This window comes from Pteropus medius, unplaced genomic scaffold (genome assembly GCF_902729225.1).
Source record: "Pteropus medius unplaced genomic scaffold, Ma_sr-lr_union100, whole genome shotgun sequence".
Classification (NCBI taxonomy): Eukaryota; Metazoa; Chordata; class Mammalia; order Chiroptera; family Pteropodidae; genus Pteropus; species Pteropus medius.
This window is the reverse complement of record NW_024349796.1, coordinates 4,209,229-4,222,056: the sequence shown is the minus strand read 5'-3', so window position 1 is coordinate 4,222,056 and position 12,828 is coordinate 4,209,229. Positions and strand designations below refer to the sequence as shown.

The 12,828-nt window shown below is 46.0% G+C and overlaps 1 protein-coding gene across 1 annotated transcript in view; it reads right to left on the bottom strand.

The window, feature by feature from the left end:
- The window catches only part of KIF26B (kinesin family member 26B), a 385,762-nt gene that overhangs the window by 107,605 nt on the left and 265,329 nt on the right, over window positions 1-12,828 (bottom strand). Inside the window, 1 exon segment of the mRNA XM_039883253.1 lies at window positions 4,973-5,156. Within this exon segment, the coding sequence (XP_039739187.1) occupies window positions 4,973-5,156 (184 nt within the window).

Below are 12,828 nucleotides of genomic sequence, written 5' to 3'. Positions count from 1 at the left end.
AGAGACAGATGACTTCAAATCAAAGACTGAGAAGAACTAAGACTCTAGGCTTTATTGCATAAGAGAGAGAATCTGGCCAGACAAGCAAGTCTGCTTCTAAATTGCAAGTCTGAGGACCTTACCAAATCCCCGCCTTTGGGCAGCACTGCCCACGGCAGAGAAATCTCAGCGAAGCCGTCCAGAAATGTGCAGATGGGTAGGCATGGGTGGCGATGGGGACCCACCGAACGGATACCGCTCCCCCTTCTTCGACCCACACTAGGCTAAGTGGGGTTCATGAGCAGAAGAGCAGAAAGAAACAGCATTTGTAACACAGAGGTGGTTAAAGCGGAACGCCAGGCAAACATTTTCACAGGAGCCTAGAGTTTGTGAGGGTCAAGATACACCCTCCTCTTGCTTTTCAGGGGTGTGGCCCAGAGCGGCCCACCGGCTCCTGTGGACTGCCCTGTACAGTGTCACCTACTGCAGTGCCTGGAACGCGGTTATGTCCATTGCTAGTCACCGAATGAATCGAGTCTAACAAGCCCTCCTCAACCTGTCCCAGCTTAATTTCCCATAATTCTTCTTCATGTTTGCTCCTACCAATTTTTTATAAACTTTCCAAATTCTGTAGAGTCTGTTCTCTTGCTGTTAGCACTCACCTACAAGGGTTTGCTCATATTCCCAAAACATATTTTGGGGGAAGAAAAGACTGGATGCTGATCATTCCATCCTTATGAGGAATTCCTGGAGATCATCAAACAAAACAAAACAAAACAACACAAAACAAAACACGGCTCCCCTCCCCTCCGTGCTTCATGTATCCCCATTGAGTAAATTAACCAGCTCAGAGAGGGATTCTCATCATCAGGGTAGCTGCTGCCATTACCCTTCTCACTTTCAAAAGCATTTATGAGCTTGTTTCCATTTTGTTCGTACGTTTATTTTGTTTTTTAGATTCCACATATAAGTGAAATCATATGGTATTTGTCTTTCTCTGTCTGATTTATTTCACTTAGCATAATCCATGTTGTTGCAGATGGTAAGATTTCATTCTTTTTTAGGGCTGAGTAATATTCACTTCGTGAGGTATATAAATGTCTAGTTACTAGGTCGTACGCCTGAAAATAATGTTGCTGTATATCGACTGTAATTGAAAAATAAATTTAAAAAAAAAATAAAAGCATTTATGCACCCATGGCATGGCTGTAGAATTATACACTTAGTGAATTAAACAGATAATGTACTTTGCTCTAGAAGCTTATAACCCAAGACAAAGAGCTCTGACATTAAGCTGTGACACACCAACAAATGAGCCTTAAACATAGATGTTAATTAATTGTGCAAACAAATTTTACTAAGAGCATTTACTGACTTAGGAGAAGGAACCATTTTCAAACAGATTAGAAGTATCATTTACGTATAAGCCCAATCAATGAAATAAAAACAGGGAATAAGTTGCTTTGATCCACTAATCGTCTTTATCTGTTCATTGAGAATGTCTTTACAAGGCCAGTTAGTTGTATAGTTTCTTTACGTAACTTCGAAGTTAGACTGTATTATTTTAAGTCTGTGATTCCGTGAATCAAATTGTCCTTCATACTGGTACAGGTTGGTGAGGTGTCTGATTGGAATAATGCACTAGACTATGGGCACTGCAAGGGCGGATTCTGCCTGGTCCGTCCATGGTTGCAAGCCTAGCGCCCAGGGCAGTCCCTGACACGTCGTCCGTCCTCCGTAAATATGTGCAAGAGTCACTCTAGCTGCTAAGTATCTTGAGGTGTTTCCTGTGTTGTGTGCGTGCTGTTTCAGCTCCAAGTATACCGAAGTTACCTTGAATTCTTCCAACGCCATGGCCTCCGGAAAAACTTCTTCCTCAAGCAGAGCTCAGAGGCCAGGAATGACTCAATGGAGGGTGGGGGGCGCTGCTGCTGGGGAGTGGGACCGACGGAGGGGTGGATGCAGTGCCCGGCTCCGACTGTGTCTGCTCCTGACTGTCACTGCCCTTTCTGTCCCAACCATGCCTCTGAGAGGGAAGCGTGTCCTCTGCTAGATGATGGCAACTGGTTCCCAGTGTCCACCCCAAATTTGAAAGGTCGTGCATATCTAGTGGCAGCCCAGTGAGACAGTAGAAAATAGAACGGCTGAAACGTCCCAACTTCTTGGTTTGATTCAGGAGGCCCTGGAAAATCTCTTACCTTCTCTGGGCCTTGAGAAAGCTGCTCTAAATAAACTCATCTGAGCCCTTCCATACCTGTGAAAACCTCCCTGGTTTCCTGAGGAAGTCCTTGGGGGCTGGGCCATGAAAGGTGGGGGTTGGGCTGGGCTTGCTCCCCACCCCCACCCCAGGAGGCCCCAGCTCCGATATAATTAGGTTGCTTTTGGCAATTCAATCACGTTTATCTACTTCAAACATACCGATTTATATATAGCACCGATTATTTATGTTCCATATTAAACTCCATTGTATTTCTTTGAGATGTTAATATGTAAATTATGCAACAGAGATAAATGGATGGAAGTTTTTCCATATGAGTAAAAAGAAGGGCGGATCTTAATTACAGTGAGATGTTGGGGTGGGGAGCAGGAGTCTGGGGAATGGGTTCTCCTACAGAAGAGCAAAGGCCTCCAGCACTGTGAGCAGCGGGCACTCGTGCAGGAGGCAGGATGCGGGGCGTGCGTGCCCGCCATCCTGCACTCACATGTCTTCAAGTGACAAGTATATGATTACAACAGCCTTCCAGAGCTCACACTCCCTCCCTCTGTCACCCCCCCGACCCCCGCCCCACCGATGCCCACCCGCCCCAAGCTCAGCACGTGGCCACCCCTTCTCGTCACCTTCTGTGACAGCCAGCCTGATGACCCCATCTGTGACACACTTCCATGGACAAACCTAGGGCTCCCTGTCATTCCTGGCTGGTCAACGTCACCTCTTTCTCTCCCATTCGAAAAATCACTAGATTATAAGGGCGCCAGAGGAATGATATCATCCATTAAAAAATAAGTGCTTGATTTGCCAGCTTTAGTTTACTAATGATTATAATGTTAATTGCAGCCATTCCCTGTCTCATACCTCCTTACCTGTGATTATACTCACATCCGGTCACTACACACAGTGCATCATAGAACCAGTGCCCCCCAAACTACTTCGGTGCAAGCGCCGGGTCCTCCTTCTGGCCAGTAACACTCTCAACACCCTCTGCTGGTTCAGTCCCTGGCTTGGCACCCTGGTCCCCTCGTCCCAGAGTTCCAGGGAGGTGAGTTGGGGGTGGTAGAAGGCAGGGACAGAGGCCCTGGGTTTGGGGTCCGGGCTGACCTGAAGATGTACCTACTCTGACCCTTTTAGGAACCACCAACAGGGCCACCGTCAACAACGCGGGAAGACAGTTCCCTCAGCGGTTCAATGGGGGGGCCCTGGACAGGCCACGCTGGGGCGTACGAGTGCCCCATTTTGGCTGATAATCTGGTGCCTCTTCTAAGAGAGCATTAAAACATGTGCTCACATTTACTCAGAAGAGAAGTCGAATGCCACTCAGAGCCCACAGGGACCACTTCGCTTTGTCCAGGGTTGCTCGGCCCTGGCACCGAAGTTCCAAACTCCTGTCAGCGAAACAAAAGCCTTCACACACTTAAACAGGGTTCAGATGGCAAGTTTTATGTTATGCACGCCTTATCATATTAAAAACTTAAAACGGTTACTCGTGCCTGCCGTCCTTAGAAGGTGACGTGCCCAGCACCTGTCACTCCTGCCCTGTGCCCCTGCGGGGTGTCACTGTCCTTCCCCAGCAGCTCCCACCCGGGTGAGTACCCCACCCCCCTGGGAGGAGTCGCGGTCCACACACTATCTCCTGCATCTCCGTCCGTGGTTGTCGATGCTCACACTGACCCAGCCCAGACCACTGCTCTGCTGCCTCGTTCCCTGCTTTACCTCTGGGCCCGGGGAAAGCATCAGCTGACATCTACATGCCCCACTTGACATCATGAAAAATTCCAGGACTGGATGCTTTCCAATAGAGTGAGCATTGCTCTATTCAACGTAATCTTAAAATTGACACACCGTTGGGAAGCGTTAACGTAGCAACTTAACATCTTCCCAGTGGGGTGATGAGCACGGGAGGAGACAGCGAACCCTGAACTTGGGAACAACTATGTTCGAGGGTCAAGGGGAAAGGGACTTCGTGGCCTAAATTAATAAATCTCAGTCTGCACAGTTTAGCAGCCCTCCACAAGAGCTGCAACTTGCCAAAACGAGGCCTGGGCCACCCACGGTAAGTTGGCAAGGGACTGATGAGGTGTATGGACCATCCTGTGTCTGAAGAAAATAAAAGCCACCTCTTTCTTTAGCGAAATGGTTTTTATATACCTTGGCTATTTACCAGTTGAAAAGTGAACCATAAGTTGCTTCACCCAGACATTTATCAAAGAAGAGAGAGTTTAAAGATGACATCGAAAAGCTACGTTATCCCAAACGAGGCCGAGCGACACCTCGTAATAGTGTTCCTACATCTCTTTCTAAGTATTTGTAACAATTCAAAATTGCATTTCTTGGCTAGAACAGCACAAGTGAAAACGCTCCCCAGAAATCCCATCCGTGATCTGGTTCAAAAGCAGAAGTCATGATTTCTCAAAAAAAAAGTGTCCCTGGGAATTTATGAAGCATCTTTATGTCTTATTCCCGTACTGTACCTTCTCTTGGTCTCCTGCCTCTCTGCCTTCTGCCCTTCGTATCTTTGTGTCCTTTGTTTAAATGGTTACAGTTCTGTGAACAAGGCCAAATCAAATCAGACCTCCAGTAACGAGAGTCTTAATCTGCGTCTTAGTATATGTAACCGAAACAATTTGACAGCACTTCCATGTGAATTTCATTTTGTCTCCCTTTTTTTTTCTCCGTCATCTTCTTGTTTTAACAGGCAAACCAGAGCCCTAGTTTTGTTCTCCCCCGATACAGAACCCCACGCACTGAGCCAACGCTGAAGAAACCAGAGGCGCCTACCTTGCCCAGGCCTGGGGCGTCCTTCACCTTGTTGACAGCCCTCAGCAGACAGGGTGGGGCTGGGGGAGGGGAGGTCTGCAGAATGCCACTGAAGCTGGTGGCAAAGAGAGGCGGCTCCGCCACAGAGGAAGTAGAAGGTCGGTGTTTCTTCTTTTTAGAAGACAGATTTAACTTCTGGGCAGCTCTGGAGGGAAAAATGCAGAAAAGGGACAATGAGGGAAGAAGTACGGTACCGTCACAGATGCTAGGGGCTACCTCATTTTCTTTTTCTTAAAGAACCTCCTAGTTCTTGCCGAAGCTTAATAGTTCTCTCTCCACCTTCCGCGTGCTCTGTAGCAGCCCGATACCACAACGGAGTAAACTTAATGAGCCACCGATCATTTATACAGCAGAAAATAAGCCGTAAAAGTGCCTTGCTCTGCAACCGAGATTTACAAAGACTTGTTTGTTATCCACAAACACTCGGTTTAAGCATGAATAAAGCTGGTCATCTTTGGGGATAAATAGCCCCTATTGGGTTAATCACGCCATAATTTCTCTAGTATAAACTCAAGTGGGAGGGACCCTACGAGTTGTTGAGAAATTCTAACACCTTATAAAACCCAGACCAGGCTGCTGGGGAGCCGCGTGGTGGCCAATCAGCGTCTGCTCTGGATGTGTTTGTGGAAGAAAAGCACGCACCCCCGTGCGAGGGGGGAAAATAAATCACACTGGTTTTAGAAACATGACCCCAAATCGAGATCGACCCCAGCCGGGGTGTAGCGGGCTGAGACTTCAGGCTCTCTCACTACAAAACGCATTTTATGAGCAAGTGCAAGGAACGAGGGGGTCAGTGCCCACAAAGGTGACGCTCGGGCTGCCAGCAGGGAGAAGGGGGTGGGGGAGGCTGCACCCCACTAACATTGGTTGTTCAGATCCCATCTTTCCTCGTTTGAATGCTCTGTAACACTTACAACATGACAATGTTTGGGGGGCGGAGGGGCGACGAGGCAAGAAGGAGGCGAAGCAAAGGTGTCCCGGGCTACAACGGACTCATTTCTGGATTAATTCGCCATGTTTTCACGCTCTACTCCGTATTTTCACACCCTACTCTTGCTCGAAGGACAAGATTTTCTTATCAAATGTCATTAAACATTTGAGCTGCTGCTTAAAACGAATGGATTATCATGACTTCACTCTGCGGGTCAAAATCTTACACTCCATCCAGTGACCTCACCAATCACATAACAGGTCACAAGAGAGGCAGGTCCAAAAGGTAAAATCAGCCCGTCTGTACCTCCTTCCTCCCACCTCCCATCGTAATGATCTGGAAAAGTTAGTTTTAATTTTGTGTCGGTGATTAGCACGCTTCTGACAAATCCCCTTAGCTGCAAAATTGCCACTGCACAAATATAGAAATACCATTGCAAAGCTTAATTTTTCCTAGTCAGAAAACTGGAAACCGATTGCACAAGAGTGAAATGCAGAGGAAGGACATACAGGAGGAGGAACCGATTTCGCCGGAATGACCCTCCACAGGCCCCGGTTCCAATCCCATGTGCCAAGCTTAGGGAATCATAGTCCCTCAATCACAGGATGATGGACATGAAGGGCGCGGGAAGGAGCGCCACAATTTCTCTTTTGCTAATCAGTGAAAAGAAAAAATGAGAAATAATTTTTTTTCCCCATGATCTCATTGCCACTCTTCCCGATGCTTTCTAAAATGAAAGGTGAAGCCTTACTGTCCAAGGACATGATGAGTCTGGTGCTTCTCTCAGTGGTTTTCATTACTCTTTGAGATTCTTTCCCTGAACGAACACTGACTCATCCAGACACGTGTCACGTCCGCGTCGCGTTCTTTGGACACTGGTGCCTTTGCTCAGAGACCTCTCACTGCTTTCAAGCCAGGCCACCTCAGTATCGGACAGTTAGAAGGAAGGCGGAGGGTGATCTGCTAGTAATTGAAAGGTGGCATTTCTCCATTTACATTAGGATTCTTTTGTCCAGTGGCGAAAGGACCCAGTGGTTGCTGTGATTCCCACTCCCCCACCAGTTGGGGTTCCCAGTACAAATGGGGAGATAGAGAAGGGAAGGGCAGAGAAGGGAGGGCTCCTGAAAGGTAAGTTAGAAGACGTAGTTAGTTATCTGCTGTTTTTTCCCTTTTTCTTATCTCGACCACCCAGGTCCACATATCCCTCCACACGCATAGACCCTGCAGAAGAGGACAGTGAGGGTCCTTGAAATCAAAGCATCTGAAGGACACACTCAAGGACATTCTCTCTCTCTCCCTCTCTCTCCTACGACATCAATTTTCACTCCATACGAGATCATTCCCGACGGCGTTCCAACATGCTGTTATTTCTGCCATCCTGTAAACTAAATCACAGATCCTCCTCTTGATGCCTCTTTCCCGGTCAGCTAGTGCTCTGTCTCCTTGCTCGTCCTGCAGGAAACACACGGCTGGTGTCGCATATACTTGTCGTCTCCAAGTCCCCTCCTTCTATTCTTTATAAGCTTGTTCTAGTGAGGCGACCGTCCTGCTGCCTCTCCGAAACCGCTCTCGTCAAGGCCGCCAATGACCCCTTGGCTGCTAAACACGACGGTGTTCAGCCCCATCTTACTTGACCTGTACTGAGTACATCCTTCCTTCCTGGCGTAGTTTATTCTTTATGCTTCCAGAACATTCCTGGTCCGTCTTTTCCAGTTTCCTCTGCTGGTTTCTTCTCTTCTCCTCAATCTCTCAGTGTTGGGGTACCTTAGGGCTCAGTCCTTGGGCCCCTTCACTTCCACACTCAACCTCTTGCTGTCTGCTTTCAGGATCACAATTTAAATAACATTGTTACGTCTACGGCTCTTGATTTTTTAGTTCCGACTACCTCTTCAACGATTGGCTCCTTAACATCTACCCGCCCGCAGCCTTCCTGTCTCAGGGTATGGCAGCTCCATCCCCAGGACGGCCCTGACCTCTGTGACCCCTCTTCTTACACCACACTTTCGATCCATCAGGACATCTTGTGGCTGTGACTTCAGAATAGATCTATGATCCAACCGCCTCTCACCACCTTGACGGCTACCGTCCTGGCCCGGGCCAGTAAACGCCCTGCCTGGATGGTCGCAATAGTCCCCTAATGTGCCCCCTGTTTCCTGTGACCTCCCCTGTCACCCAGCGATCCTCCACACCGTAGCCATAGCGATTCTTTTACAACGTAACTGCTTAAGACCCTCCATTTTGCTTCTCATCACATAGTAAAACCAAAGTACCTACAGTGGCCAATCAGGCCTCACATACATCCTCTCTCATACCTCTCAGACCCCCTGTCCTACTATTCTCTCTTTGCTCACTCTGATCCAACCACACCAGCCTCCAAACACTCCTGGGACACTCCCACCTCAGGGCCTTCGTGCAGGCTCTTGCGTCAGCCTAGAATGTTCTCGCCCAGACACAGAGGCATAGGGCTCCCTCTCTTCTCTCCTTAAATCATTGCTCGAATGTTACCTTATCAATGAACCTACCTTACCTACCATGGCAGACTATTTTCCAAAGATGGTTGCACCAATACGTACTCCATCCCACATGCTCTTCTTCTGATACTGACACTTCTCCATCGAGGGGCTGGAGGGTCCCTTTTCCTTCTCAACCCCAAGTGAAACTTTGAAATTTCCTCGACCAAGAGAAGATCGTGGAGATGACACTCTAAGGCCTTCTGGGACGAGGTCATAAAAGGTCATATGGCTTCCCCATGGCTCTCTCATCCTGGGAACCCAGGCTCTATGCTGTGAGAAGCACAGACCATATGGAGAACATGAGGACTCCAGGTGACTGCCAGGGCCAACCACCTGACACGTGAGTAAATGAGCTTTTAGATGATTCCAGATGCCATCCTTCAAGTCTTCGAAGGCTCAAGGCATTGTGGGGCAGAAATAAGCCATCCGCACTATGTCTTGTCTAAATTTCTGAACTCCAGAAATCATGAGAGATAATAAATAACCACTGCTGCTTTCAGTCACTAAGTTTTAGGAATAATCGGTCACATGGCCACAGTAAACGAAACGCCGCCCACTCCCAATCTCCTGAGGTCACTCATCCCGCCCGCCTGCCTTGCCCACCCGCCCTCTCCACCACGGCACTTATCACCTTCTAACACAACAGGCGATATACTTAGTTTATTAACTAATGACTGTTTTCTCTCTAGAAGGTAAGTTCCAGTGGGGCAGAGAGTTTATTACATGTTTGTTGAATGAATGAATGAATGAATGAATGAAGACCGAAGGTTAGCCTGAAGAATGTCGACCTGGAGAAAGTAGAAGGAGGAGGCCTCTGAAAAAAAACCATCTTAAGAAAATGAATAAATTATATGTGGCAGTAAATACTTTTAAGCAAGAATGCCAGGTAATTTCATAGGCCATCTTTCTGAATCTCAGAAAACCTTGTGAGGAAGGTAACAGTACTCCCATTTACTAGACAATGAAATGAGGCCTAAGTAGTTAAATCCAGAGTCCTTTTAATATCTGACTTGAACTCGAACATCCTGCTTCTTCAGATATTAAGTAGATCATAGACAACCGACTCAAGTTTTGATAATATTTATAATGTATATAAAGGGCCGAGCACAGCACCGGGCATGTAGTTGGCATTCAGTAATATTATCATCATTGTCATTATTACAAATATTATTATAAAGCCTCGATTTCTGCATAGTTAATTACAGAAAAAATAGCACCTATCTTTATAGACTTTTAATGAAAATTCAGTAAGAGTTCATGTCAAGGGGTTCGTACACAGGTAGAACTCAATAGATGACGGCGCTTCGGAGGAATATAATAGGGAAGTAGTGGAGTCCAGACTGAATCTAGGTCTGTGTGCCCAGTATTGTGCCATATCGTCTCTGAATACGTAGCGAAACAAGCAGCTGAAATGTAAAGGGTTTATCAGCATAAGGGACATCTTTGTAAAAATGGGATAAACCATCAGTGATGGGTCTGCTTCATGAAACAGTCAGCCTTTTGTCACTAGAAGTTTCCAAGTAGTGGCTAGGGGATTTCTAAGATAAGTATGGGTGAACGATTTCCAAAATCTCATCCAATGCAGAGATTCTGAAATAACCCTGGAATCTCTACCCCATTTAGGGAGGCCTCTGTCGGCCTCAATGCAGAAAACCAATAATGGGGACAGTTATTTGAAGAATACATTGAAAAATTATCGTCTTCTTAAAACATGTAAAATAAATATACCGAGAGAATTCCAGAATTTAGAAATTAAGAGAAATCACATTTTATACCCACATATTCCACAAGATTTTATTTTAATTTTAACATCATTATAATCAACCGTCTAATCTCTAACTTATATGGTCCCATTTCTTGGGATCCAGCAGCTTCTGCTCTTTATACAGCACTTTGGTGACATGCAGATAGGAGGAGGTGAAGGTCAGAAATCATTTGTGTATAATCGAATGATTCAGTGACATAATAGAGAGCAGTCGAGAAAGAATTGAAAAGGTAAAGACATTTTGGCTCGAAGCATATTTTGTGTAATGAATGCCTTACACGTTCTTTTTTCAGGAGAAAAACAAACGAGCTGTTTTTAGAAGATTTCGAACAACAAAAAATTAATCTAAGAAGCTATTATGAGCAATATTTACTTGTCTCATTCTAACCACGAATAGTATCCCATATTTCCTAAAGCTATTCATCCCAGCATACATCTTTAAATATCCATGAGCTTCATTTAATTCTCTGTGCCTTATTTCAAGAAAAAAGATAGTTTCCCTAGCAGGATGAAATTAATATTTACTGAACACCTATAAAGAAAGCGGCGCCCCGCCAAGCAGTATCGGGCTGTGAGGAGAAGAGCAATGGAGTGAACTTGGCAAAAATTTAAATCTACTGAGCTCGATCCTTTCCTCTGAACTCCATCCCTCTCCCTCCGTATCCTGACTCATCTTGCCCAGGAGGTAACCATCCTAACGCGTCAATCTGTGATGACATATGAATTCGGGAATCAGTTTAGAATTGACATACCCGTCGCTCGGGATGGTGACTTGTTCTCATTGGCTAGATCTACCCGGATCTTTCTAAGAATGAGGTAAATAAGTATCTGGTGAACTTCATCAGTTTAGGTGCGGGGAAAAGCCTTAAGTCTCGATTACATCGATTGGAGGGAAACTTATGGATATTTTCTGACTTTTTTTTTCCCCCACATTTGTGTGATAGACTACTTGACCTTGGAATTTCGGAATTGTGGGGTGTTTAAATGGAAAACCCCTCAGTCTAAGTGCATCTCATGAGAATTAAATTTGAGTCTACCGACCTCGGTGTCTAGGGATAACTAAAATATCAATAGTCTTCTAAACATTATTAGTTTCATGAAGAATAGAACTTTCCTTAGGGAACAGGCAGGAATATCAGGCCATGCAATCATTTTTTTTAAGGAGTCTCTATCCTTTTAAAAATTCTGTGCCCCCCAGGTGTTGCTAACCACACCCCGAGAGCATTTTATCTTGTCTGAGGGGGGTGTTCCAATGTGGGATGCTCAGACAGGTGAGTAAAGGTTTATAAAAATTAAGGCCATTCGAGCTCTACTGAATTGGACCCGGGCAATTGATTGGTGAGGCAGCAACTGAAAAACCGCTCAAGAGGAGGGCAGGGCGAGGCCCCCGGGACTGTCACATCTGTTGCCCGGAGAGTCCTGAGCCGGGGGGGGCGGGGGCGACAGTGACAGAATCTCCACCGTCAGCATGTAAAAGACAATCCAAGCTACAATTTCATGTGACAACGGCCGGGGCTGCCATGGGCTCCAATGGCTCACGTCCCATTAAAAACCATTTAAAAGCTCTGAGGATTAAGACTGTCTGATAATGAGCAAAGACACGACAGACCACAGCAGCTCCTAGGAAATCCATGGGGTCAGTGACCCAGGGGTAGAAGAAAATAAAACAGATGATAAATAAGGAAGAACCAGTGGTCTGAGGCAAAGCTTCTGGAAGCAGTTAAGATATCCATCTACGTGTAAGAAAATGCCAGTTACGCTGCTTCTTGAAATAACGCCTATTTAAAAGTACTCTGGCCCTGCCATGAAGCATGTTAGTCATTTTGGAAACTCTCCAAATATAGAATAAGAGCATCTTCTTTCACCTCTCCATTTTCTAATTGGCTGTCACCAAGGTCATTTCCATGTCCCCAGAGACTGAAAGCATATGGGTCTTGGGGTTTTTCTGATTTTTATGTAAATGATCTATTTCATTAGTGCAGGAAAATAATTCATGACATGACTTCAAATAAAATGTTTACTGCTAGGAGGCAAAACACGGCTGACCATCAGCCTCAAACACTACAGCCAGACACTGTTATAATTTGAAAATGGATTGATTTTCACAACTTAATGCAGGACATCAAGCTATAGTGATTATTACTGTGAATTTCTCCTTAAGCTTCTCTTAAAAATTTACCCACCTTCAAGGGCTTGTCCATGATGCCCTCACCAACTTTTTCGGGGATCAGTATCCTTTCCCCTGAAATCTTACAGCAGTTGGTCTTGCGAGTACATATCTTAGGGTTTCACGCTTAACGAGACGCCGCTTTGCCGTGTGGTCCTTCACTTCTGTAGGTTATTAGTGTTGCCTCCACTGCGTTATTAACTCATCGAAGGTCAATACCACGTGTCTCCTTTCTTCTGCAGCTCTCAGACCTGCCCTGTGGCTTTGTGCCTTGTCGATGGGCTAGTGTATCGCTCAGCGCTTCTCAATCGACCCAGCCTTTGGATGGACACTAGCAAACGCTAAGTCCCAAGATTAAGTAGCCTGGCGTTCTAGATAATGCTTAGACCATGGAACGTTTCACTCTTTCTAAAGCACTTTCCACACGCCGTCGCATCTATC